At 35.4% G+C, this 26,426-nt stretch overlaps 1 protein-coding gene, 1 non-coding gene and 1 pseudogene across 3 annotated transcripts; all 3 read right to left on the bottom strand.

Annotated features, from left to right (window-relative positions):
* Window positions 1–3,496: 3,496 nt before the first annotated feature.
* Window positions 3,497–6,492, bottom strand: LOC127814173 (cytochrome P450 CYP82D47-like; annotated as a pseudogene).
* Window positions 3,497–25,417, bottom strand: LOC127814172 (cytochrome P450 CYP82D47-like). Of its 2 annotated transcripts, XM_052355476.1 has the most exons (3): window positions 24,315–25,417; window positions 22,567–23,178; window positions 3,497–3,650 (listed from the first exon to the last, which is right to left on the bottom strand). In XM_052355476.1, the coding sequence occupies exons 1-3, from the start codon at window positions 25,290–25,292 to the stop codon at window positions 3,633–3,635; spliced, it is 1,608 nt and encodes a 535-aa protein (XP_052211436.1). In that variant the 5' UTR covers window positions 25,293–25,417; the 3' UTR covers window positions 3,497–3,632. The 2 variants fall into 2 exon arrangements, with proteins under 2 accessions (XP_052211436.1, XP_052211435.1); XM_052355475.1 differs by lacking the exon at window positions 3,497–3,650 and having other exon boundaries at window positions 22,341–23,178.
* Window positions 14,049–14,155, bottom strand: LOC127787765 (small nucleolar RNA R71). The gene has a single exon (XR_008020229.1). It is a non-coding gene; the product is annotated as a small nucleolar RNA R71 (small nucleolar RNA).
* Window positions 25,418–26,426: the final 1,009 nt, after the last annotated feature.

Here is a 26,426-nt window from a genome sequence, read left to right as displayed (position 1 = left end):
TTTGTCAACTCGTTGAAGTTCAGCTATTTACGAATGGATCAAGAACAGAAATGAAATACAAGAACACAAACACCCCACTCACACGAGTAGAACACTATAAATTATGTGTTTAAATTCGTAAATGAATTCTACTCATGGCAAGGATTTTTTCACTAATCAATTGACTAAAATAGAGAGAAATTGATTACAAAATAATACAACTAAGAAGTCTTGCCGTATCACTCATGAAGTAATAGAGTACACGCTCAAATACCCAAGCAATCCCAACACTCACAACTTTCTTCTTTTCTCTCCTAACCTAGTGATTTACACATATAAAACAAATATAATACCTTCTTTTCATACGTTTTTTTTTCCATGCTCTAATCATATATATATAGAAATATTTCAGACTTCATTAGAGTTTAGGTTGGAGATTAGATACGGTTAGAAGATGGTCGTTAGAGTTGTAGTCTCTAACAGCCAAATTAAATCTAACTGTTGATAGATATAAACTAACGGTCGACAATCTTCTTTCTATATACCAATTGACAAACTCAAACCAATTTTGAGTCATAATCTAACACACATGGTGTGAAAGAAAAGATCTTCACCAAAGGCGTTTAGTTCTTAATAAAAGAGCAGGCATACCTCAAATCCTCATGATCTAATTTTACAGAATGATGCTGCTAAGAGAAAGAAGAAACCATATCGAATACCTTTACAACATCAAGTAATAAGAGAAAACAAATGAGATTTAAGTGAAAGAGCTCAAATTTATTTCCCCCCAACAACTACAAGCAACCAACCAAAAAAATCTAATACAACTGTTTGAACAACGGCACCGCTCACCTTGCAAAGTCACAATGATAGTGATTAATACCAGCATCATCAAAGGGTCATCTTTCCTTTTTCATTATATATATATATATATATATGGTCTTTTAAGGGAGAGGGATGCTGGTAAGTTCTGCCCATAATTTAAGATTATAGTCTTTAATGATATGATATTTGGACTGTATTAGTTTTATTGGGCCCGGCCCAACAATAAGTCCATAGCTCGATACTGGGTTCGATCCCTAGGGCCCATTCCATCAATGTCAGCTCAGCAACGTTCTCCATTCCATCAATGCCATGCCCAGATAACTTGTGCCCACAATGGGCCTCAACTGTCCCAATATCCTTTGCTCCTAATCCACTTGCAACAACTAGCAACAAGCGAATGGCTATCCCCTTCTCTTCTATATAAGTTAGTTGGCCATGGGTCAAGGTATGCTTTTTTTTCCAATTTAATAGAAACTCTATCGTCTTAAACTCTTACTTACTTGAGCGTCAGAGTATTTGTAGATACTACTCTTCCGCCGTGCAGATCATTGTTGCCAAGGGCAGAGTCATAATTTTGATTCAATGGGATCAAACTTTAAGTATAAAAAATATAATTTCAAAAATAAGACAATAATGATAATATTAAAATAGAAAAAAACTTTTTATAATTGTTTTTTTTACGGCTTTTTATACTTTGATAACTTCGTATGATGACTTCATTATCAATTTTATTAAATACATTATTTTCAACATACACAACTAAGCTATCATTAATCCATTGATTTTCAATCCTATTAAGTAATTGATTATTCATAATGTTTATTGTAAAAAATAATCTTTTAACTGTAAGGGTGTGTTTGATTACATTACCTAGAATTAAATTCTAGGTAATGATTGTCTAGAAAACAAAAATCACCCCATCCTCTTAGAAAATGAATTTCATGAAAAGAAATTTTAAATACTTGTACCATACACATTTTTTCATATAAAAATTAAGAGTATTTGATTATTTCTATAGAAAATATGTGTAATAATTATAGATTTTTTATGATAAATGTGTGCAATCAAATACACTCTAACAGTAACAACTGAAAGAAATAAAATTAAGAAAAAAAACAAGAAATATGATAGAATTAGAAATAAAATGGAATAGGAGTACGTGGATTTAGACCATTTCACCTATTTAGATTAATCTTTAATATAATAATTTTGATTTAATTTAGAGAGTTGGACTTGATTATAAATAATATTAAAAAAAAAATCTGGTCCAGTGTGGGCAACTGCCCCCACTAGACTTCACTTGGCTCTATCTTTGACTGTTGTCTCGAGATCTCCGTTTAATCATCTTTCTTTTGAACCAAAAAGAATAATATTAATTTATTAGATGAGTCATTTCGTCTAAGCAATTACTTTAGTAGCACATCTGAAAAACATTCCCTCAAACTTTTGTATAATAAATAAGATAATAGAACTCTTAGAGAGAATTCCATGAAGAATGAGCTTGCGAGCAAGCAAAGTAGAAATTTCTCTTCTGCAGTTAAGTTGCAATTTGCACACTCAGATCATACATTTTCTGGAAAAGTACGCACATATCCCATCACAAATGTTGTATGGATCGGGTTCAGGGGAGAGATGGGTTTCTCCCCTTTTTATCTCGACCCAGTTGGGTCGGGTTGGGCGGCTGGATCCCGTTACCCACATCCGACTGAAACTATTTTTATTTTTTTTAAAAATCATCGCAAATATTGCGGTGGTTAACTGCCACAAAATTAAACTCTTTGCAATGGTTATAAAACCATAACACATTACTACATTTAGCCTCAAAATAGCCTCTTTTTTTTTTGTTTTGTTTTGTTTGGTACCTTACCTCTTCATATACTTGAATATTGCCGACTGGCATAACATGATTGGTTCTTAAATAGAAGATTACATCCAAAAATGTAGATTTGAGTAATGACAGTTGTAGTATTGGAGTTTCACTCTTCTGTGAGGGTAGTTTCTTGTGGGCACCATACATTGTGTCTTCTACCTGATGTGTTATCGTGTACCATGATTAACCCCTTCCATATACATAAAATAATGTGTGAAGACCTTGAGATGAGGAATTTTATCTTTTACACCCAAATATATGAGTAAATACAGCACAATAGACCAGTTTTAAGATTGCCATTTACAATGGCGAGGAGAGAATGCCAGAGTCCAAATCAAGAAAAAGGAAAATCATATCAAATCATTGGAGAAAAAGCCATCCTCCAGGCAAGAAAATAAATTGGAATTCAATCGATGCTATTCCAAGGTGAAATAGACTTTGTTGGAGCTTCTTGAAAGAAAATTTTTCATCTTTTATGAAAAAAAAAAAAACTGTCTTTGATATCAAAAATAAAATATTTTGTTTCTAATTCCATTGCTATTTTGAAAAACGTTCAGAGAGGAAAATTTTTTGTCACTTATTTTGTCTATAATTTAGGGACGAAAAAATTTCATCTGTAAAATTATTTCTAAAATATCCATCTCAAAATCTATTTTCGTTAGAAATAAAAATAAATTATGTTTCTAAATTTCGTATATAAAAATGATTTTTTTTTTTTGGTACTGTGTTAAGGGTTGGAAATTATGTTGGAATGCAAAAATAGAATATTCTTTTTTGATTTATAAGTTTTAATATTTATCTTCCGGATAAAAACTGTAAAGGTACATTAAAGAGAGGCAACAACTAAATATATCTAAGGCATGCACGAGAATGCAATTACACACTCTGATCACACAACCTTTATTTTCTATAATATATATATATATATTTAAATATATAAACTTTGACGATAGTCAGTTCAAATGCTCTGATAAACCTCGAGTGGAAGGCGCGGCGTGAGGATGACATCGACCGGTTGCACTTTGGCAAAGAGAGGCCCAATCCCTCTGACATGTCTACTGGCTTCTCCTCTGGAGTTGTCATGCTAAAACCGTGAAGCAACCGGGCCAGCACCAGGTGGACCACTTGCAACCCGAATGTGACGCCAGGGCACATTCTTCTGCCGGAGCTAAACGGGATGTACTCGAATTGCTGCCCCCTGAACCCTATGTTGGCGTGATTGGAGAGAAATCTCTCCGGCTGGAACTCGTCGGGGTTAGACCAGATTCGAGCATCTCTTTGTATCTTCCAGAGGTTAACGATTAAGCGGGTTCCTTTTCGGACATGGTAGCCGCCAACTTGACAGTCTTCTAAGGCTTGGCGAGGGCCAGATAGGGGCCCGGGTGGGTACAGGCGAAGAGTCTCTTTGACTATAGCTTGAAGGTAATTTAGATTTGTGATATCGGATTCTTGCACCCATCTATCTCTTCCCACCTGGACATCAAGCTCTGCTTGGGCAGCTTGTAAAGCATGACGGTTGTTTAGGAGCAGAGAAAGAGCCCATATTAGTGTCTCTGCTGTACTCTCGGACCCCGTCATAACCAGAATCTAGCAAATAAATTTATTAATCAATTAATTGAAGGTTGGCTTAAATTTAACAAAAAAAAAAAAGGGTAATTAAGGTTGGATATCCAAGTGTCTCCCATCAGGTGTACAAGTGTTTATTCATAAATTTAAAGGTATCCATTAAGATTTTAAACTTTATATGAATGTCAATAATCATTTCACTAATTAAACTCAAATTATGGTGTAGTTTAAGGATAAATTATGGTAACAATTCATTATAATGTCAAATTTAATTGGCATGTTAAGTTTGTAGTTCCAAAATTATTGAGCCAAATTTATCAAGAGGGAGCGGCAAGCTACTGCCTAGGGGAGAACTCACATCTTTGTTCGAGACAGAGCACCTATCTCTATCTGAGGGAAAGATCACAAGACTTTAGTTTCTCGAAGAAACAACCTTTAAACTTAAACAAGCAACAAAGGATTGAAGCATGATAGAGATGGATATATAACTATCTAGGGGAAAGCTCTATTGCGCGCCCAAGAGAAAGTAGCTGCAAGGCAGTATACAATCAAAAGTCACGCGAGAATTTCTCCCGCGTGGGCACTTCAATATTGCTCAAGTCAGATAAAGTCATGGTGATGCTGTGAATAAGCAGGTGAAAGTGTCCGAGAAAGATCATGTTCGTTCTTCCAGATGAGTAAGCAGGTTAACCAGTGTTTAAGTGTAATTTAGTAAGGGGTGCAAGGAGTCATAGTAGATTAAGCATGGATTAGGCCTAGAAGAAACTTCCCTGGAGGAGTAAGCCTTCAGAAGAAGGAATACCTTGAGGCTGGTTGCTATTACACGGGACAATGATAGGGTTGTGATTATTCGAGAGAAGATCTCCCTTGATTTTATATTGTTCCTCAAGAGAATGACTCGGACGGGTGGATCTATGTGATGTTTTGTTATGCGAAGAAGACTTCTCTTAGAGAAGTCTTCAGGATAACATATGTGGTCTAGGAGAATGACATTTTCCTTAAAATTGGCATACATTTTCCTGAAAATTGGCATTCCTCCGGCCCTCCGGGAGAACAACTCTTTCCTTAGGGGAGCAACACTTCCTCCTGGAGAACGAATCTACCTCTGAGGTTGGGTTACAACAAGAAGTAATTAAGAGGGCAGAGATATACCTGGAGTGTTGACTTGATTATGGTGTCACGGTCGAATCCGGAGATTGTGGTGTCCTCTGCAAGCAGTGACAGCATAACATCCGTGAAGTCCTGATCATGAGTAGCTTTACCGGTGGCTCCGCCACCCTCAACTGTCTTCCGTTTATGTTCCTCCAGCCAGCGCGAAAGCGCCACATCAATCTCCTTCCCCGTCTGCTTCATAGCTCTTATGTGGCCGCCAAAATCCATCCACTCCAGACTGGGAATGGAATCCGACACTACGAAAATCCCACTGAGATACAGCGCCCTCTTGATCGCCTCCTTGAAACAATCGTCTGCAGATTGCGTGTCGCCGGCCGAAAATCGCTTTCCAGCCAGCGTCCTCGAGATTATATTAAACGTCAAGTGTTCGAACCACTCGTTCATGTTTACACGGATGGTCGACGGACGACCGCCATCATTCTCGTCGAGGAAGTTCAGATCTTTGATGCACATATCCACTTCCGATTCCCGGATGTGCTTGAGCTTCTCGAGCCGCCGGGCGGTGAAAAGCTCCAGAGTGACTATCTTTCGGACGTAGCGCCAGTACGGTCCGTAAGGCGCGAAGGCGAACATGGCTTGGTTGTAGCCCATGTACTTGCCCAGCGACAACAACGGCCGGGAAGCGAAAAGGGTGTCGTGGGTGGTGAAGCACTCCTTTGCGAACTCCCAGCTACTCACCACCAGGGCTTGGTGGCTGCCCAGCCGGAGGGAGAAAATGCCTCCGTATTTGTCTGCAATGGCTGCAAGGATGCGGGCAACGGGGACGGCGCCGGACATGAGATGGAGGTGGCCAATGAAGGGCAAAGCTCCAGGCGGTTCAGGGGCTCTGGTTAACTGGCGCTTATGTAAATATTCCTTGGTGCTGGCAGCAGCTGATTTTGGCCTGTGGTAGTAGTGGAGGTACAGAGCTAGCAGTAGCAGCCCTGCAGGTACGAGAAAATGGGGGAGAAGATCCATGGTCAGCAGAGAGGTAGCTAGCTAGCCAGAAGATTGATTACTGCAAATGCGCAGGGGACTGCTGATGCAGTAGGACTACCCTAGGGGCCAAACTAGTTCCCAGCCATGGAATGCTTTGAGCAAACCCAGATTCCATGGCCACTTAAATAGAATTTTTAACTTAAGGTAGTGTTTGATTGGGGGTGAAAATGGGACTAAATTTTAATTTGGTGGAATTCCAATTTTCGCCTCTAGGAAATTTTAATTTCTTAATTTTAAAAAAATATTTATTATTTGAACTACCATTAAATTTGAATTCCATGAAAAAAAAATTATTTGATAAATTTTTTTGAAATTTGAATAAAAAATAAATTTCATCCCTATTTTTCATTTCTATCAAACAAAACCCATACTAAGAATGTGTTTGATAATATGAAAAATACATGAAAAATATCACATCAAAGAAATTGAATTCTATCTTTGATATTAAACACATTATATTTTTTATGAAATTGAATTCCATGTTACAATTATTAAATCATATTTTTATCTCTTTTTCATGAAAAATTTCATATAAGAGGAGATAGTTTTTATTTTTTATGTAAATTAAAAAATATTTTTATTTTTAATTAAATATTATCAAACACTAAGAATTTTTTATTTTTTATGAAAGGCTAAATATGTATAAAAGATGAAAAAGAACTATATAAATTGACTGACCATATGATGGAACATCTTAATGACCTATCACTAACGCCTCGGATAAAACATGAAACATGAAGATACAAAAGAAGAGAGAGGACACCCAGAAAGATAAGATACAATCATTGTACTATAATGTATTGAGTATCGAAGAAACGCCTCGTATAAAACATGAAACATGAGGATAAAAGAAAATCAAAGAATGAGAGAGAGGGGACACCCAGAAAAATATTGAGTGGCGGAGAATCAAGAATGGTCATCTCCAAAATATAAATTGTTATTAATTATTGCTTATAATGTACTCATTAAGTTGTTTTGGAGTGAGAAAAATTGCATATTTGTGTCGGCGAATGATAAATCATTGTCCAACTCCCAGTGGGCCAGAAGATGGGGTCCGAGTTCCGGATTGGTGGGCTGGGTCTGCCAGTACGCTGCGATATTTGGGTGGATATAATTGTCAACTGGGTTGCATTGCACCTATTGTTTGTAGATTCTGGAATTAATCAATAACTTAGCACATCAATTTTCTTTGTCTTTATTTGTATTGGTTGCTTGTAAGGACCCTTAACCGTACACGGAGGGCTTCTTTCATAGGTTCAGCTTCTTCCGTGGTTTTTGTTTGGTTTTCTGCAGTTTTTAGATAGTGGACTTGACTTGACTCGACTCTATACATAGTGGTGGTGAACCTGACTCGCCAAACTCATTTGGCATCACTATTTAGACATGCAAACACTCTTAAGTTATATCATGACAAATATGACTTACACTATAGTTTTGTTAACGTTGTCCAATGGTATTTTAATCCTATTAATAGGGTCAACTCTATCCCCACTCAACACAACACTACACTCCACAAACGTTCAATCGAACCCCAAATTTATATTCAAAGAATCGTTTATGATTGTAATTTGTGTTTTTTTAAAGAACAATAACTAATTTGATCGCAAATTTGAAATTCGATAATTTATTTGATAAGTTGAAAAAAATAATGAGACGGCTAGTTTATATGAGCGAATTGTATAATTATATTGATTAGACACATAATATAATATAATACCTCAATACAAAAATATGACACAAAATATCCGTCCTTTTGTGGGAGCAACATGTGTGTTTAATTCACGCGGATGTGTATTAATTTGGAGAAACCTTTTTTAAAAAGACAAAAAGAAATTGGAATCTTCTGTTCTTTAATTAAATAATAATAATAATAATAATAATAATATATCTGAGGGAGAAGAAGAAGAAGAAAATCAAAGATGGAAGAAGACATGTTGAATTGGTACTCAGTGAGCTGTAGAGGTGGCGGAAGGTGTTCACAGTGAGTGGCCTCACGAGAGATAGAGAAGAAGGAAAAAGCAGCAGCCGAAATTGGAACAGTGAAGGACACGTTTATTTTCAGCCTTTTGGAATGGGCCACCCACCGCCACCCCCACCCCCACCCCCACCCCGGCCCCTTTATTATATATGTGTGTGCCTATTATTATTATATAAAACACATGCATATGCATGCATGCATTCCTGCCTGCCTCTACCTAAAAGCACAAATCGACAAAGCCCAGGCCCAAAAGGGCATCTCCCTTTGCTCAATATGGTTGGTTGACGTATTAAGTTTAGAGTCCACACAATCAACTTTGTGGGTGTTAGGTGAAAAAGTTTGTTCAGACTTTTTAAGAATTGAGGCTTCTTCAGCGTTAGTTGTGTGCCCCAGGATTTTGTTCATTTTCTTGGTTTACGGATGTGTGTGTATGGAAAACATCTTCACTTGTCTATGTGAGCTTACTTGCCAATCGAGAAGCAGTCAAGAGAACTCAAAACAAATCTCTAAAAATTAAGAGATGAAGACTTGCTAGTTGCCAGCCTACTTATAGACAATAATGTAACCATTTTTTGTTCATCTTGCAGTAGCTCTGAAGTTTAAGTTTCCGAGACAGACCACTTGAATCAATGTTTATAACCCTTTTGTTTGTAAGACTCGTGCAAAGCGGGAAGCCTCCGCCTCTTGCCCTGAAGGACGCGTGGTTGAAAATTGTTTTCAAAAAATTTATGTTAAAACATGCCAACTCTTTATTATTTTGTTGATTTTTTTTTTCTTGCTGAGTGAAAAGACTTATTTTTGTTGATTTTAAAATTTATTTTTTACATAATATTTTCAAAGTTGTCATTGTTTTTGGTTCCTAAAACAACAAAAAATAGAAAAAACAAAAACAAAGAAGGCATAATAAAATGAACCCATAGGATTTTCTTGTTTCTTGTATTTCTTTACTTTTACTTGTGATTTAAATTTTGTTGTAGAATCTTTTGTTTAAAGTTCATATATGAGATATGTTAAAAGTCATCTCTAATTGATGGGACACCAAGTTGATGATAAGATGAGTCATCATCTTTAAGTTTACCCCATCAGCTAAATGTGTGGTCTATATTTGATTTAAGTTGTGTGATTGTAATTGCTTGAAAATTAGTATAAATAGGTGTGTTTAGTTTGCTAATTTTATCAATTCAAGTGAGTGTGAGAACTCATTACTAAAGAGTTCTAAGTAAGAGATAGAAGTATTGTAGTAAATGTTGTAATAGTTTGTTGTATAAAAGTTAGTAGTAATTGAGTGATATAAAATATAATCTACACTTGCCATTTGAGTGGAACTTGTGTATCAGAAATATTCACTATTTATTATTAATTTTTATAAATTTCTTTTTCTTTGAGTGATAAAATTAGGAGTTGTATATTTCATTTTCCAACAAGATATGTGTGTGTATAGATAAATAAATCTATCCCAACAGCATTGATGAGCGGGATCCAGTGCCTGGCAACGTCTTTTCTCGACTATAGAACATGCTTGTTAGCACACGTGGATAAATTATGTTCATGATGATGCTAATATATATGTTGATAAGTGTTTTTTATACACTTATTTTGGTCTATAAACTTAGCATTTATACATTCAATGAGCATGATTTCTACTTGATTTGGTTCTATATATAGTTATGTAGATGTGGAGCATGTGTTAAAGCGGACATGGAGCAAAAATAGTGATTTTTGGTGGATGATGGGAGTGAAATGAAGCTTGGAGGCATGGTCGAGTTTCGAATTAAAAAGAAGCAAAAGAGTATCGAAAATAAGAAGTTGAAGATGATAAAGCAAGAGGCCAAAGAAGAAGGCTAGCGGGCTTATAGCAGTATGCATACCGCTGTAGCACCGCTATAAGACTTAGTTTCTGGAGCTCACGGTCATACCGCTGTAGGACCGCTTTAGGAATTATTTTCTGGAGCTCACGGGTCTGCAGCAACAAGCATACCGCGGTAGGGTTCAAAGCTTCGTGACAAGGCCATTTTAAACCCGTTTTAATCCAAATAAAAGGGAAATAGACTCCTTCAAGGTGAAGGACTTTGATAACCTAAAGAGAGCTATATAAAGGCTTATTTTTGGGAGATTAAGGAGCTTTTGGAAGGAGGAGAATGATTAGTGGTTAATTTTGTAAAAATTTTGTTATAATTATACCCTTCTTTCGATCTTAAATATGGTTTAAATTAGATATTAATATATATTTTATGGTTATATGCAAATTTAAATTGAAAGATGAATGAAATGAAGTTCTAAAGTAAATAATAATAATATATAAAATTATATATAATACATATACATCATTATATGCATGCATGTACTATATATATATATAATATAATCTAATATATATGTGTGTTATGTGTAATACATATATATAATCTATAATAATATTAAATTATTTTTTTTTATTTTTATCCATGAAGAATTCAAGTCCATGAAGAAATCAAACCCATGAAGAATTCAAGTCCATGAAGAAATCAAATCTATGAAGAATTCAAGTCCAAGAAGAAATCAAACCCATGAAGAATTCAAGCCCATGAAAAATTAAAGTCCATGAAGAATTTAAGCCCATGAAGAATTAAGGCCCAATTTGAGCAACCCATGGAAGATATTATTTGGAGAAGGCCCAAGGATTATTTTTAATCCTAATGAAGATTAAAAACCAATTTATAGAAATCTATTTTTATTTTTTATGTGAGAGCTTTATTAGGTGTCTTTTTTAGCTAAAATCCATTTAACTTTATGAGTGCTTTATTAGGTATGTATTTTAGCTAAAATCCATTTAATATTAGGTGTGTATTATAGCTAAAATCCATTTAACTTTAAGTGTGTGAGTGCCCATTAGATATAATTATGTCTAATTGAATAATTGAAATTGTGTGGTTTGTATTGCATCTTGTGGCCTATAAATAGCTCACTTGATTGCATTTGTAAGTGTGATTATTATTCTTGAATCAAAGTTTAGTTATTTCCTTAGAATTCTCTCTTTGAGAATTGATTTTGTTCTCTCTCATTTTCTTTAGTATTTTCTCTTGTGATCTTACTTTCTTCCTTTCTTCCTTTCTTCTTTTAAATTCTTATGTCATTTATTATTACTTTACTATTCACCGCCTAAATGGACGGTTAGTTTTTGCCTTTAAATTCTTGCAATTTTAATTCTTGTCATTTAATTGTTCACCGCCTAAATGGACGGTTAGTTTATGCCTTTAAATTCTTGCAATTTTAATTCTTGTATTTTAATTATCTACCGCCTAAATGGCCGGTTAGTTTCTTCTATTTTAATTCCTGTCATTTAAATTCAGTTATTTAAATTATGTCATTTAAATTCCTGTCAATTAATTTAATGGAGATGAGTAGCTAAATCTAATCTTGGGTTAAGGCAAGGACAGTGTCCAACGCCAATGATTCCCAAAGAAAGCTACGCTTTAAATGAGTAACATTGGTTTAAACTTCAATATGAGTGTGTTTTGATTATTGAAAAATCACTAGGTTTGGATTGGAGCGTAAGCCTAACTTAGAGCTTTCATGTCACGCATGAGAGTTACTAGAACTGGAAACGCTATCATACCCAAATTCGGATGATTAATTTAGTTGTTTTGTGTATTAATTGTAATTAAATTCATGGTAGTTTCTTAAATTAGAATCCCGCATATCATGTATGGGGATTGCTTAAACTAGAGCTATCATTATCTTTAATTGCATTTAATAACAAATCCTCATATCTGAAATTAAATTAATGTTGCTAATCTTTTATGCTAATATTTGGGAATCAACGGGTTGGCACTGAAATTGTCTTAACTCAAGTACTTTCCAATTTCATATTCTCACGTTCAGTATTTATTTCAACTTCTGTCTTGCTTTATTTTCTAGTATTTGTTATCTAAAAAAAATCATGTTATCAATCCATCTAAATGCGTGTGCGTGTGTGTGACATTCTTTTTTTCTTTTGCCATAAATAAATCTCTCAGTGGATGACCTGGACTTATCCAGAAAGTATAAATTTAAATTTGAACTACAACTGCACTCGTACACTGACGAGTATAAACCTCTCGCCTAAATAAATAAAAAAAATATAAAATTTTTATTGTGTTTTGTTTTGTGTTTTAGTTGCAGGGTGAGAGTGCAGTCAGAGAAGACGACAAGTTGAGGCAAAAAGAGGAGATTTTCTTGAAGAGTTTCGGTTTTGATTTTATTTTTCTGTTCTTTATTCTTTGCAATATCATGAACTCCGTTTTTATTACTTTTTCGTTGGTTGAAACTATGTTAGGCTAAGTACTTTGTGGCTAGGGTGATTGATGAAACCTAGTTCAATGATGGTTTAATTAAAAGTATTTGGGTTTTATTTTATTCTTGTCTTTTGAGTTGATCGTTTGTTATGCATTAATTCCGTTTTGATGCTTGGCCGCCATTAGAACGTGTTTGTGATTTATATTGCTTTCGAGAGATTCAATATAGATTAGCACTTGATAATAAATGACATAAGGTTCGATAATAGGTAGAGATACCGTTATGCCTTGTGAAATCTTATTTTGATGATCATTGTGGATTAATGCATGTTTTTATATTTGCAGATTAATTAGAGATAATTAATCTCATATGTGAGCATATATTCGATTGACCATCGAGAGAGGCTTTTGATTAACTTAGAATCATCGATTTTCAGCTCAAAGCAAGAATTATAAAACTCAATCACTGAGAGATTAAACCAAATATAGAACTACGGTGGATTCATGAACCATAGCGCATTAGATTTCCATATTTAAAACCTAAAGAATTATTGTGTGTTTTCCTTTGGTGAGTTAGTTTTAATTTATATAAAACTTCCATTGAGTATTCTTTAAATTGTGTGTGGCTTATTAAAGTTAATAGTGGTTAAAGTAGGGACCAAAAACCAATCCTCGTGGGAACGGTATTTGATTCATCATTATATTACTTGTTACGATTCCGTACACTTGCGGGAAAGAATAAGCGAACAAGTTTTTGGTGCCGTTGCCGAGGATTGGTTATTTTGATTACTACTTTAATTAAGATTAGCTTTAACACTTGTGTTGCTTTCCTTATTCTTGACGCTGAATTATTTCAATTTTTGCTGTGTTAGGATTGAAATAGTGAATGCGGCGTTCAGAACGTCTTGATCTTGTCGAGTTTGATCCAGAGATTGAACAAACCTTTCATCAAAGGCGTCGTGAACAAAGAGCAAAAAGGGAACAACAGCAAGGCATTATGGCCGACAATGAAAATCAGCTTGTTCAAGTGGAGCGTACTGTTGAGATCAATGATAGAGATATCTTGATGGGGGATTTCATGATGCCTCCAGTCGTTGAGAATCGGTCGAGCATAGTTTATCCTCCATATGGGCACGATAACTTCCAGTTGAGACCGGATGTGATAAATTTGTTCTCCAATAACATTCCATTCTATGGGAGAAGTGATGAAAATCCACACTACCATCTCTCTCGGTTTCTAGAGTATTGTGGCAACTTTAAGTATCAAGGGATCAACGAAGAAGCAACGAGGATGCGACTTTTTCCTCATACTTTGAAAGACAAAGCTCGGGAGCGGTTGGATTCGCTATCACCTGGTAGCATCACTACATGGACTGATTTGGTTCACAAGTTCACACTTAAATATTTTTCACCAGCCAAGATCAACAAATTAAAGTATGAAATTTCGACCTTCTAGCAAGCTGAAATTGAGAACTTTCATGAAGCATGGGAACGGTACAAAGAATTGCTAAGGAAGTGTCCAAATTATGGGTTTTCTTTACCAGCTCAAAATCATTATTTCTATGCCGGGTTAACTCCTTACAGCCGTTCGGCGGTTGATTCTACAACAGGTGGTTCTATTAGAAACAAATCGGCTGGAGAGTTACATGATCTTTATGAAACAATGAGTGAGCAATTTGTAATGTGGCCGGATAGGAGTTCAAATAGGAGAGCAGCTGGAGTACATGAAGTGGATGTGAATACGTTGATGTTGGCCAAGATTGATGCTCTTTCAAAACAGATGGAAAACTTAAAATACTCTCCATCAATTAACATGGTGCAAGGATCTCTTCCAGTTTGTGTAACTTGTGGGGCAAACCATCTGTCATCCGAATGCCCATTGACTGTTCGGGATTCTTCACTCACAGAGCAGGCTGCTTATGCGCAAAATTTCCCACGTTAACAAAATTTCCAGCGTCCACAAAATAATCCATATTCTCCAACATACAATCCCGGCTGGAGAAACCATCCAAATTTTTCATATGGCAACAATCAGGGAATTTAAAACCCACCAAAGCAAGGAAGACCACATGAGGAAAAAGGAGGATGAGAAGTAGCAATTTCAAAACTTCAAGAACGAAGTGAGCGGACCGATGCAGCCATAAAAAATATAGAGACTCAAATTGGGCAGTTAGTTAAAATTCTTACTGAGAGGCAACAGGGCACATGGCCAAGCAATACCGAAGTTAATCCTAAGGAGCAAGCAAATGCAATCACTACAAGGAGCGAGGTGCAATTGCCAGAAATTCATGTTAAAAGACCAAGTGTGGAAAAGAAAACTGATGTTGAAAAGGAGACAATAACTGAGAATAAGGAGCCTGAAGATATAGCTGAACAAGAGGAGGTGATTCTACCCACAATCAAGCCTTATGTTCCACCTATTTCGTTTCCTCAAAGATTGCGCAAGCACAAGTTGGATAAGCAATTTGAGAAATTTTTGGAGGTATTCAAGAAGCTACATATCAATATACCATTTGCGGAAGCTCTGTCTCAAATGCCCAGCTATGCAAAATTTATGAAGGAGATTCTATCGAACAAAAGGAAGCTTGAGGAGCATGAAACCGTGATGCTAACAGAGGAATGTAGTGCCATTTTACAAAATAAATTGCCACCAAAGTTGAAAGACCCAGGGAGTTTCACCATCCCGTGCACCATTGGTAGCTTATATTTTGAACGGTCCTTATGTGATTTGGGTGCTAGCATTAATTTGATGCCATTTTCTATCTTTCAAAAGCTTGGTTTAGGTGAAGCAAAACCTACAAGGGTGTCATTGCAGCTAGCGGATCGGTCCGTAAAACATCCACGTGGAATTGTTGAAGATATTTTGGTAAAAGTGGACAAGTTTATATTTCCAACAGATTTCATTATTTTGGATATGGCTGAAGATAGGGATATTCCCCTTATTTTGGGGCGACCTTTTCTAGTTATTGGACGAGCTCTTATTGATGTGCAAAAAGGACAACTCATGTTAAGGCTAAATGATGAGCAAATCACTTTTAATGTGTTTGAAGCGCTAAAATTTCCCACTACTTCAAATTTGCCTGAATTTTTGAAAGTAGTATTTTATACTCACTCCGATGTTGGTGATAGGGACACATCATACGGAGATGTAGGTGGTGGTCTCAAGTTAAGTATGGAATGGGGTTAATGAGAAACCCCTCAAAAGAATAGTTCTATGGGAGAAGGAATGCCTTAGAGGTAGGCTGGTATTGTACGAGGCAATGGAAGGGTATAATTGTCCAAGATAAAACCTCTTGTGTTGTTCTTCGAGAGATTGCCTCGATTGAGTGTGCAATATTTAAGTTGTCAGTACATTGAGTGTCTCGATCTCAAGGAGGACTTTACTGTCTAGAAGAACGTTATTGTTACAGTCTCATGAGAACTCCATGTTCAACTCGAAGGGTAGGCTACAATAATGGTGGCATCAATTGATGATTTGGCATGAAAAAATAGAGATGAAATAAGAAAATATAACTACTACTGAGTGAGCCCTATGTGGACCACTTGCAACCTGAACGTGATGCCAGGGCACATTTTTTTGCAGGAGGTGAACCCTATGTTGGCATGATCAGAGAGAAATCTCTCCGACTAGAACTCGTTGGGGTTAGACCAAATTAAAGCGTCTCTCTTTGCAACTTCCAAAGGTTAATGGTTAAGCGGGTTCCTTCTGGATGTGATAGCTGCTAACTTGACAATCTGATTAACTCATTTTTCATAATCAGAAATTTTAACTAATGGTAACTCATTTGCAAAAAAAAATTCTAACAAAGAAATCAAAATCTCTATAAATTTGAATCAATCAAATACACTAACAAAATTGCTATTTATACAACAAAATTGCTGAGCAAACTAGAAATCAAAATTAATATAAAAAAAATTCTAAAAGTGCTAAACCAAAATTGCTCAAGGCTTCTAATCCTATTTTTGTTTCCCGAAAATTACGTCAAAATTTCTTGATCCCTTCCTTCTGTAAGTCTATCTTTCCAAACTTGGCTTCAGATCCATAATTCCTTAGCAAGAAGAGATTCAAATTTCCTCTCCTCTTATGTATGACTGAGAACCAATACCAAGAGTAACAGGATGTTAAGAACATCTCCAACCCTTTACCCCAAATTTGGGGTAAGATCCAATTCCTCTCCAACCCCTTACCCCAAATTTGGGGTAAAGGAATATTTTATTCCTTTTTTCTTTATTTTTTTTATTCTAAACATTCTTTTATAATCTAAATTATTTACTTATTAATTATATATCAATTTAAATTATTACCTAAAAGTTACATAATTAACTAAAAAAAATTAATTATCAATAATATTAAAAAATAAAAACATTACATTTACTATCTTCATTAACAAAACATTACATTAAACACAAAAAAAAAAAAAAAAAAATTCAATGATATTGGAGGATCCGGAAGTGATTTACCGGATTATTAAATTATTGTCTTTGTTTATGTAGTATTTCAAATTCAATAATATTTAGTTTTCAAGGTGTATGATGTTGTAGTATTTATTCAGCTCATTTTTAATTATCGTATATGTAAATTTTATTTAGTAATTTTTAATTTAATATATTTAATAATTATTAATCAATTATTATTTAGTAATTTCTAATTTAGTGCATTTATTAATTATTATTCATTAGTTGATTATAATTTATTAATATTATTTAAATATTATTAATACTAATAATAAATAAATAAAAATATATAAAAGTGGAACACAAAAGGAATTCAATTTTGTTATAGTTAAAATGGGAGGGACAAAATAGGAACAAACATATTACCCCAAATTTGGGGTCAAGCAACAGTATAACCTCAAATTTGGGGTAATACTATTCACAACCCCAAATTTGAGGTAGGATTTGGGGGTGGGTTGGAGAGAATTTTACCCCAAATTTGGGGTTGGGTTGGAGATGGTCTAACAGTCATAAAAAGGGCCAAAATAGGTTAGATAACACAAAGATTTTCAGCTTGGCAACCGATAAAAGGAGAAGTTGCTAGCTTTCTAGTTATCTCCAAGTACTCAAAATAGGCTACTCTTCATGTTTGCACCGGTAAGTAAACTGAAGAATGGATCTTCTTTGTCGTTAGTCTGGCTCTCAGTTCACTTAACATGGATCCTTGTTACATTTGTTGTCGTCGTCGATGCTGCAAGCTTGTTTACAGATACAAACGCAACTTCGTTCCTTAACCTGGACTCGGTGTTTAGAGGACAAGAACTTGTAGACGAGCTCAAGCCCATAAGCAAGCCAATTTCACATGCCAGGGTCTTGGTCTCATTAGAAGATTGAGCCATGGCAGAACCTATTGTGGTAATTCAAAGAAATTAATAGAATAATTGAGTAAAGACAAAATGAGAATAGAATATTTGTTAGGTAATGCGTTTCTAAGAAACTATCTTTATGATAGTAATTTTCTCACCAAGTGTGTAACATGTTGAAGTCACCGCGACCATCAAATTTGTTGATTTCCATCTTCGTGGATCCCATCTCCTTTTCTATTCTTGATCTTTGATTTGAGACTTCGCAGAAACCCTTTGGATCTTGAGGTTTTGAATTAGCTCTAATACCAGTTATTGTGTTTTTTGTTGATTCGTTGAAGTTTAGCTGTTGACGAATGGATCAAGAATAAAAATGAAATACAAGAACACAAAAATCATTAAACACAAACACCCCACTCACACGAGTAGAACACTATAAATTATGTGTTCAAATTTGTAAATGAATTCTACTCATGGCAAGGATTTTTTCACTGATCAATTGACTAAAATAGAGAGAAATTGATTACAAAATAATACAACTAAGAAGTCTCACCATATCACTCAAGAAGTAATAGAGTACACGCTCAGATACCCAAGCAATCCCAACACTCACAACTTTCTTCTTTTCTCTCCTAACCTAGTGATTTACACATATAAAACAAATGCAATAGCTTCTTTTCATACGTTTTTTTTTCCATGCTCTAATCCTATATATATATAAAATATTTCAGACTTCATTAGAGTTTAGGTTGGAGATTAGATACGGTTAGAAGATGGTCTTACAGCTCTAACAACCAAATTAAATCTAACTGTTGATAGATATAACCTAACGGTCGACAATCTTCTTTCTATATACCAATTGACAAACTCAAACCAATTTTGAGTCATAATCTAACACACATGGTATGAAAGAAAAGATCTTTACCAAAGGCGTTTAGTTCTTAATAAAAGAGCAGGCATACCTCAAATCCTCATGATCTAATTTTACAGAATGATGCTGCTAAGAGAAAGAAGAAACCATATTGAATACCTTTACAACATAAAGTAATAAGAGAAAATAAATGAGATTTAAGTGAAAGAGCTCAAATTTTATTTCCCCCCAACAACTACAAGCAACCAACCAAAAAAATCTAATACAACTGTTTGAACAACGGCACCGCTCACCTTGCAAAGTCACAATGATAGTGATTAATACCAGCATCATCAAAGGGTCATCTTTCTTTTTTCATTATATATATATATATTTATATATGGTCTTTTAAGGGAGAGGGATGCTGGTAAGTTCTGCCCATAATTTAAGATTATAGTCTTTAATGATATGATATTTGGACTGTATTAGTTTTATTGGGCCCGGCCCAACAATAAGCCCATAGCTCGATACTGGGTTTGATCCCTAGGGCCCATTCCATCAATGTCAGCTCAGCAACGTTCTCCATTCCATCAATGCCATGCCCAGATAACTTGTGCCCACAACGGGCCTCAATTGTCCCGATATCCTTGGCTCCTAATCCACTAGCAACAAGCGAATGGCTATCCCCTTCTCTTCTATATAAGTTAGTTGGCCATGGGTCAAGGTATGCTTTTTTTTTTCCAATTTAATAGAAACTCTATCGTCTTAAACTCTTACTTACTTGAGCGTCAGAGTATTTGTAGATACTACTCTTCTGCCGTGCAGATCATTGTTGCCAAGGGCGGAGTCATAATTTTGATTCAATGGGATCAAACTTAAGTATAAAAAATATAATTTCAAAAATAAGACAATAATGATAATATTAAAATAGAAAAAAACTTTTTATAATTATTTTTTTACGACTTTTTATACTTTGATAACTTCGTATAATGACTTCATTATCAATTTTATTAAATACATTATTTTCAACATACACAATTAAGCTATCATTAATCCATTAATTTTCAATCCTATTATGTAATTGATTATTCATAATGTTTATTGTAAAAAATAATCTTTTAACTGTAAGGGTGTGTTTGATTACATTACCTAGAATTAAATTCTAGGTAATGATTGTCTAGAAAACAAAAATCACCCCATCCTCTTAGAAAATGAATTTCATGAAAAGAAATTTTAAATACTTGTACCATACACATTTTTTCATATAAAAATTAAGAGTGTTTGATTGCTTCTATAGAAAATATGTGTAATAATTACAGATTTTTTATGATAAATGTGTGCAATCAAATACACTGAAAGAAAGAAAATTGAGAAAGAAAACAAGAAATAGGATAAAAATAGAAATAAAATGGAATAGGAGTATGTGGATTTAGACCATTTCACTATTTAGATTAATCTTTAATATAATAATTTTGATTTAATTTAGAGAGTTGGACTTGATTATAAATAATATTAAAAAAAAATCTGGTCTAGTGCGGGCAACTACCCCCCACTAGACTTCACTTGGCTCCACCTTTGACTCTTGTCTCAAAATCTCCGTTTAATCATCTATTTTTTGAACCAAAAAGAATAATATTAAGAATGAGCTTGCAAGCAAGCAAAGTAGAATCCCATGAAGAATGGTCTAGTGCCCATTTATTAGAGAATCCCATGAAGAATGAGCTTGCAAGCAAGCAAAGTAGAAATTTTTCTGTTAAGTTGCAATTTGCACACACAGATCATACATTTTCTGGAAAAGTACGCACGTATCCCATCACAAATGTTGTATGGATCGGGTTCAGGGGAGAGATGGGTTTCTCCCCTTTTTATCTCGACCCAGTTGGGTCGGGTTGGGCGGCTGGATCCCGTTACCCACATCCGACTGAAACTTTTTTTTTTTTTTTTTTTTTAAAATCGTCGCAAATATAGCGGTGGTTAACTGCCACAAAATTAAACTCTTTGCAATGGTTATAAAACCATAACACATTACTACATTTAGCCTCAAAATAGCCTCTTTTTTTGTTTTGTTTGGTACCTCACCTCTTCATATATATATATATATATTCAAGTATATGAGTAAATACAGCATGGTAGACCAACTTTAAGATTGCCATTTACAATGGCGAGGAGAGGATGCCAGAGTCCAAATCAAGAAAAAGGAAAATCATATCAAATCACTGGACAAAAAGCCATCCTCCATGCAAGAAAAGAAATTGGAATTCAATCGATGCTATTCCAAGGTGAAATAGACTTTGTCGGAGCTTCTTGAAAGAAAAATTTTCATCTTTTATGAAAAAAAAAAAAAACTGTCTTTGATATCAAAAATAAAATATTTTGTTTCTAATTCCATTGCAATTTTGAAAAACGTTCAGAGAGGGAAATTTTTTGTCACTTATTTTGTCTATAATTTAGAGACGAAAAAATTTTATCTGTAAAATTATCTCTAAAATATCAGTCTCAAAATCTATCTTCGTTAGAAATAAAAATAAATTATGTCTGTAAATTTCGTATCTAAAATAATTTCTTTTTTGTGTTAGGGGTTGAAGATTATTCAACTAACATATCAATATAATTAAGTAACCATTGTTTTAAGCAAATAAGAAAATATTTCATTAAATAACAAGTGTTGCACTCAACTAATTTTATTTTTTTAATCTATTAAGACCTGATACTCAAGAAATTAATCAATTATACGCTTGTAGTACTCGAGTATGTGATGAAATAGTATTAATTGAGTAATTAATATGTTAATCAACTAAATGGTATATTAGTCGAGCAACTATAGTATGTAATCGAATAATAAATATAGATAGAATGACAAGTCTTTGCACTTATATTGTTAATCAACTAGGAAAACATTAATTGAGTAATGAATTTTATTAATCAAGTAATAAATTTGAAACAAAATGAAAGACCCTAGATTTATTGCAGTAATCGACTAAAGAAATATTATTAATTGAATAACAAATATTAGTTGAATAATGAAATTTATTAATTGAGTAACAAATCTAGAGCAAAATGTCAAGTTTTTGTACTTAAACATTTAGTTGACTAGGATGCAATCATCAATCGAGCAATTATCAGTCGAGTAACTAAGAGCCTTAGTCTAGTAAATTTATTGAACAAAAAATGAGTCTTTATACTTAAATTATTAATCGATTAAGTGAAATTTGTAGTTAGGTAAAGTCATATTCTATTCAAGTAGTAAAAGTGATTAATTGAATAACAAATTTAAAGTTCCTATTGGTCGAAATGTTAATCGACCAAGATATGCTTGCAATCGAGTAATATCAATCTTTAGTTCAATAACATATATTTATAGTTGAGTAAAGACTATATAACTGATAATCTTAATCGAGTAAGATTATTAGGAAGTTGAATAACATTTAATCTTAGTCGACTAACTCCTAAGATTACTTGATAAATATTATGCTAAATTTTAAAAAATTAGACATTATAGAAAGCTCTTTGAACATCTCTTTCATCAAAGTCACTATGTTTGAGCTTAAAGAACATATATTAACTGTTGGAATGCAAAAATAGAATATTCTTTTATGATTTATAAGTTTTAATATTTATCTTCTGGATAAAAACTGTAAAGGTACATTAAAGAGAGGCAACAACTAAATATATCTAAGGCATGCACGAGAATGCAATTACACACTCTGATCACACAACCTTTATTTTCTATAATATATATATATATATATTTAAATATATAAACTTTGACGATAGTCAGTTCAAATGCTCTGATAAACCTCGAGTGAAAGGCGCGGCGTGAGGATGACATCGACCGGTTGCACCTTTGGCAAAGAGAGGCCCAATCCCTCTGACATGTCTACTGGCTTCTCCTCTGGAGTTGTCATGCTAAAACCGTGAAGCAACCGGGCCAGCACCAGGTGGACCACTTGCAACCCGAATGTGACGCCAGGGCACATTCTTCTGCCGGAGCTAAACGGGATGTACTCGAATTGCTGCCCCCTGAACCCTATGTTGGCGTGATTGGAGAGAAATCTCTCCGGCTGGAACTCGTCGGGGTTAGACCAGATTCGAGCATCTCTTTGTATCTTCCAGAGGTTAACGATTAAGCGGGTTCCTTTTTGGACATGGTAGCCGCCGACTTGACAGTCTTCTAGGGCTTGGCGAGGGCCAGATAGGGGCCCGGGTGGGTACAGGCGAAGAGTCTCTTTGACTACAGCTTGAAGGTAATTTAGATTTGTGATATCGGATTCTTGCACCCATCTATCTCTTCCCACCTGGACATCGAGCTCTGCTTGGGCAGCTTGTAAAGCATGACGGTTGTTTAGGAGCAGAGAAAGAGCCCATATTAGTGTCTCTGCTGTACTCTCGGACCCCGTCATAACCAGAATCTAGCAAATAAATTTATTAATCAATTAATTGAAGGTTGGCTTAAATTTAACACATTTCTTTTACAAAAAAAAAAAAAAAGGTAATTAAGGTTGGATATCCAAGTGTCTCCCATCAGGTGTACAAGTGTTTATTCTTAAATTTAAAGGTATCCATTAAGATTTTAAACTTTATATGAATGTCATTAATCATTTCACTACTTAAACTCAAATTATGGTGTAGTTTAAGGATAAATTATGGTAACAATTCATTATAATGTCAAATTTAATTGGCATGTTAAGTTTGTAGTTCCAAAATTATTGAGCCAAATTTATCAAGAGAGAGCGGCAAGCTACTGCCTAAGGGAGAACTCACATTTTTGTTCGAGACAGAGCACCCATCTCTATCTGAGGGAAAGATCACCAGGCTTTAGTTTCTCGAAGAAACAACCTTTAAACTTAAACAAGCAACAAATGATTGAAGCATGATAGAGATGGATAACTATCTAGGGGAAAGCTCTATTGCGCGCCCAAGAGAAAATAGGTGCAAGGCAGTATACAATCAAAAGGCAGGCGAGAATTTCTCTCGCATGGGCACTTCAATATTGCTCAAGTCAGAAAAAGTCATGGTGATGCTGTGAATAAGCAGGTGAAAGTGTCCGAGAAAGATCATGTTCGTTCTTCCAGATGAGTAAGCAGGTTAACCAGTGTTTTAAGTGTAATTTAGTAAGGGGTGCAAGGAGTCATAGTAGATTAAGCATGGATTAGGCCTAGAAGAAACTTCCCTGGAGGAGTAAGCCTTCAGAAGAAGGAATACCATGAAGCTGGTCGCTATTACACGGGACAATGATAGGGTTGTGATTCATTCGAGAGAAGATCTCCCTTGATTTTATATTGTTCCTCAAGAGAATGACTCGGACGGGTGGATCTATGTGATGTTTTGTTATGCGAAGAATACTTCTCTTAGAGAATTCTTCAGGATAGCATATGTGGTCTAGGAGAATGACATTTTCCTTAAAATTGGCATACATTTTCCTGAAAATTGGCATTCCTCCGGGAGAACAACTCTTGCCCTAGGGGAGCAACACTTCCTCCTGGAGAACGAATCTACCTCTGAGGTTGGGTTACAACAAGAAGTAATTAAGAGGGCAGAGATATACCTGGAGTGTTGACTTGATTATGGTGTCACGGTCGAATCCGGAGATTGTGGTGTCCTCTGCAAGCAGTGACAGCATAACATCCGTGAAGTCCTGATGATCAGTAGCTTTACCGGTGGCTCCGCCACCCTCAACTGTCTTCCGTTTATGTTCCTCCAGCCAGCGCGAAAGCGCCACATCAATCTCCTTCCCCGTCTGCTTCATAGCTCTTATGTGGCCGCCAAAATCCATCCACTCCAGACTGGGAATGGCATCCGACACTACGAAAATCCCACTGAGATACAGCGCCCTCTTGATCGCCTCCTTGAAACAATTGTCTGCAGATTGCGTGTCGCCGGCAGAAAATCGCTTTCCAGCCAGCGTCCTCGAGATTATATTAAACGTCAAGTGTTCGAACCACTCGTTCATGTTTACACGGATGGTCGACGGACGACCGCCATCATTCTCGTCGAGGAAGTTCAGATCTTTGATGCACATATCCACTTCCGATTCCCGGATGTGCTTGAGCTTCTCGAGCCGCCAGGCGGTGAAAAGCTCCAGAGTGACTATCTTTCGGACGTAGCGCCAGTACGGTCCGTAAGGCGCGAGGGCGAACATGGCTTGGTTGTAGCCCATGTACTTGCCCAGCGTCAACAACGGCCGGGAAGCGAAAATGGTGTCGTGGGTGGTGAAGCACTCCTTTGCGAACTCCCAGCTACTCACCACCAGGGCTTGGTGGCTGCCCAGCCGGAGGGAGAAAATGCCTCCGTATTTGTCTGCAATGGCTGCAAGGATGCGGGCAACGGGGACGGCGCCAGACATGAGATGGAGGTGGCCAATGAAGGGCAAAGCTCCAGGCGGTTCAGGGGCTCTGGTTAACTGGCGCTTATGTAAATATTCCTTGGTGCTGGCAGCAGCTGATTTTGGCCTGTGGTAGTAGTGGAGGTACAGAGCTAGCAGTAGCAGCCCTGCAGGTACGAGAAAATGGGGGAGAAGATCCATGGTCAGCAGAGAGGTAGCTAGCCAGAAGATTGATTACTGCAAATGCGCAGGGGACTGCTGATGCAGTAGGACTACCCTAGGGGCCAAACTAGTTCCCAGCCATGGAATGCTTTGAGCAAACCCAGATTCCATGGCCACTTAAATAGAATTTTTAACTTAAAGGTAGTGTTTGATTGGGGGTGAAAATGGGACTAAATTTTAATTTGGTGAATTCTAATTTTCGCCCGTGGGAAATTTTGATTTCTTGATTTTAAGAAATTTTTTTATTATTTGAACTAACATTGAATTTGTTCTTTTCTATCAAACCAAACGCATACTAAGAATGTGTTTGATAATATGAAAAATACATGAAAAATATCACATCAAATGAATTGAATTCTATTTTTGATATTAGACATATTATATTTTTTATGGAATTGAATTCCATGGTACAATTATTAAATCATACTTTTTGTCTTTTTTTTATAAAAAAATTTATGTAAGGGGAGATGATTTTTGTTTTTTACGTAAATTAAAAAATATTTTTATTTTTAATTAAATATTATCAAACACAAGAGTTTTTTTTATTTTATGAAAGGCTAAATATGTATAAAAGATGAAAAAGAACTATATAAATAGACTGACCATATGATGGAACATCTTAATGACTTATTATTAACGCTTCGGAAAAAAAACATGAAACATGAGGATACAAAAGAAGAGAGAGGACACCCAGAAAGATAAGGTACAATCATTGTACTATAATGTATTGAGTGGCGGAGAAACACTTCGCATAAAACATGAAACATGAGGATAAAAGAGAATCAGAGAATGAGAGAGAGGGGACACCCAGAAAAATATTGAGCGGCGGAGAATCAAGAATGGTCATCTGCAAAATACAAAGGCCCGACACTGATAAAATATCCTGCGTTTCGTGTAACACGGCCTGACGTAACCGACGAATATGTGGCTGCGGGCTGGTGCTGTTGGCACGTGCGACTCAATGTATAAATAATATTCAACAATAATTTTTTTAAAAAAATAGGTGTGATATTCATAAAAGACTAATTAAGTCGGGTTGAGTTAGTTTCTTGGGTCGGCGATTTTGTTAAATTGTTATTAATTATTGCTTATAATATACTTATTAAGTTGTTT

This window comes from Diospyros lotus, chromosome 12 (assembly GCF_014633365.1).
Source record: "Diospyros lotus cultivar Yz01 chromosome 12, ASM1463336v1, whole genome shotgun sequence".
Classification (NCBI taxonomy): Eukaryota; Viridiplantae; Streptophyta; class Magnoliopsida; order Ericales; family Ebenaceae; genus Diospyros; species Diospyros lotus.
This window is presented reverse-complemented; position numbering and strand designations above follow the sequence as displayed.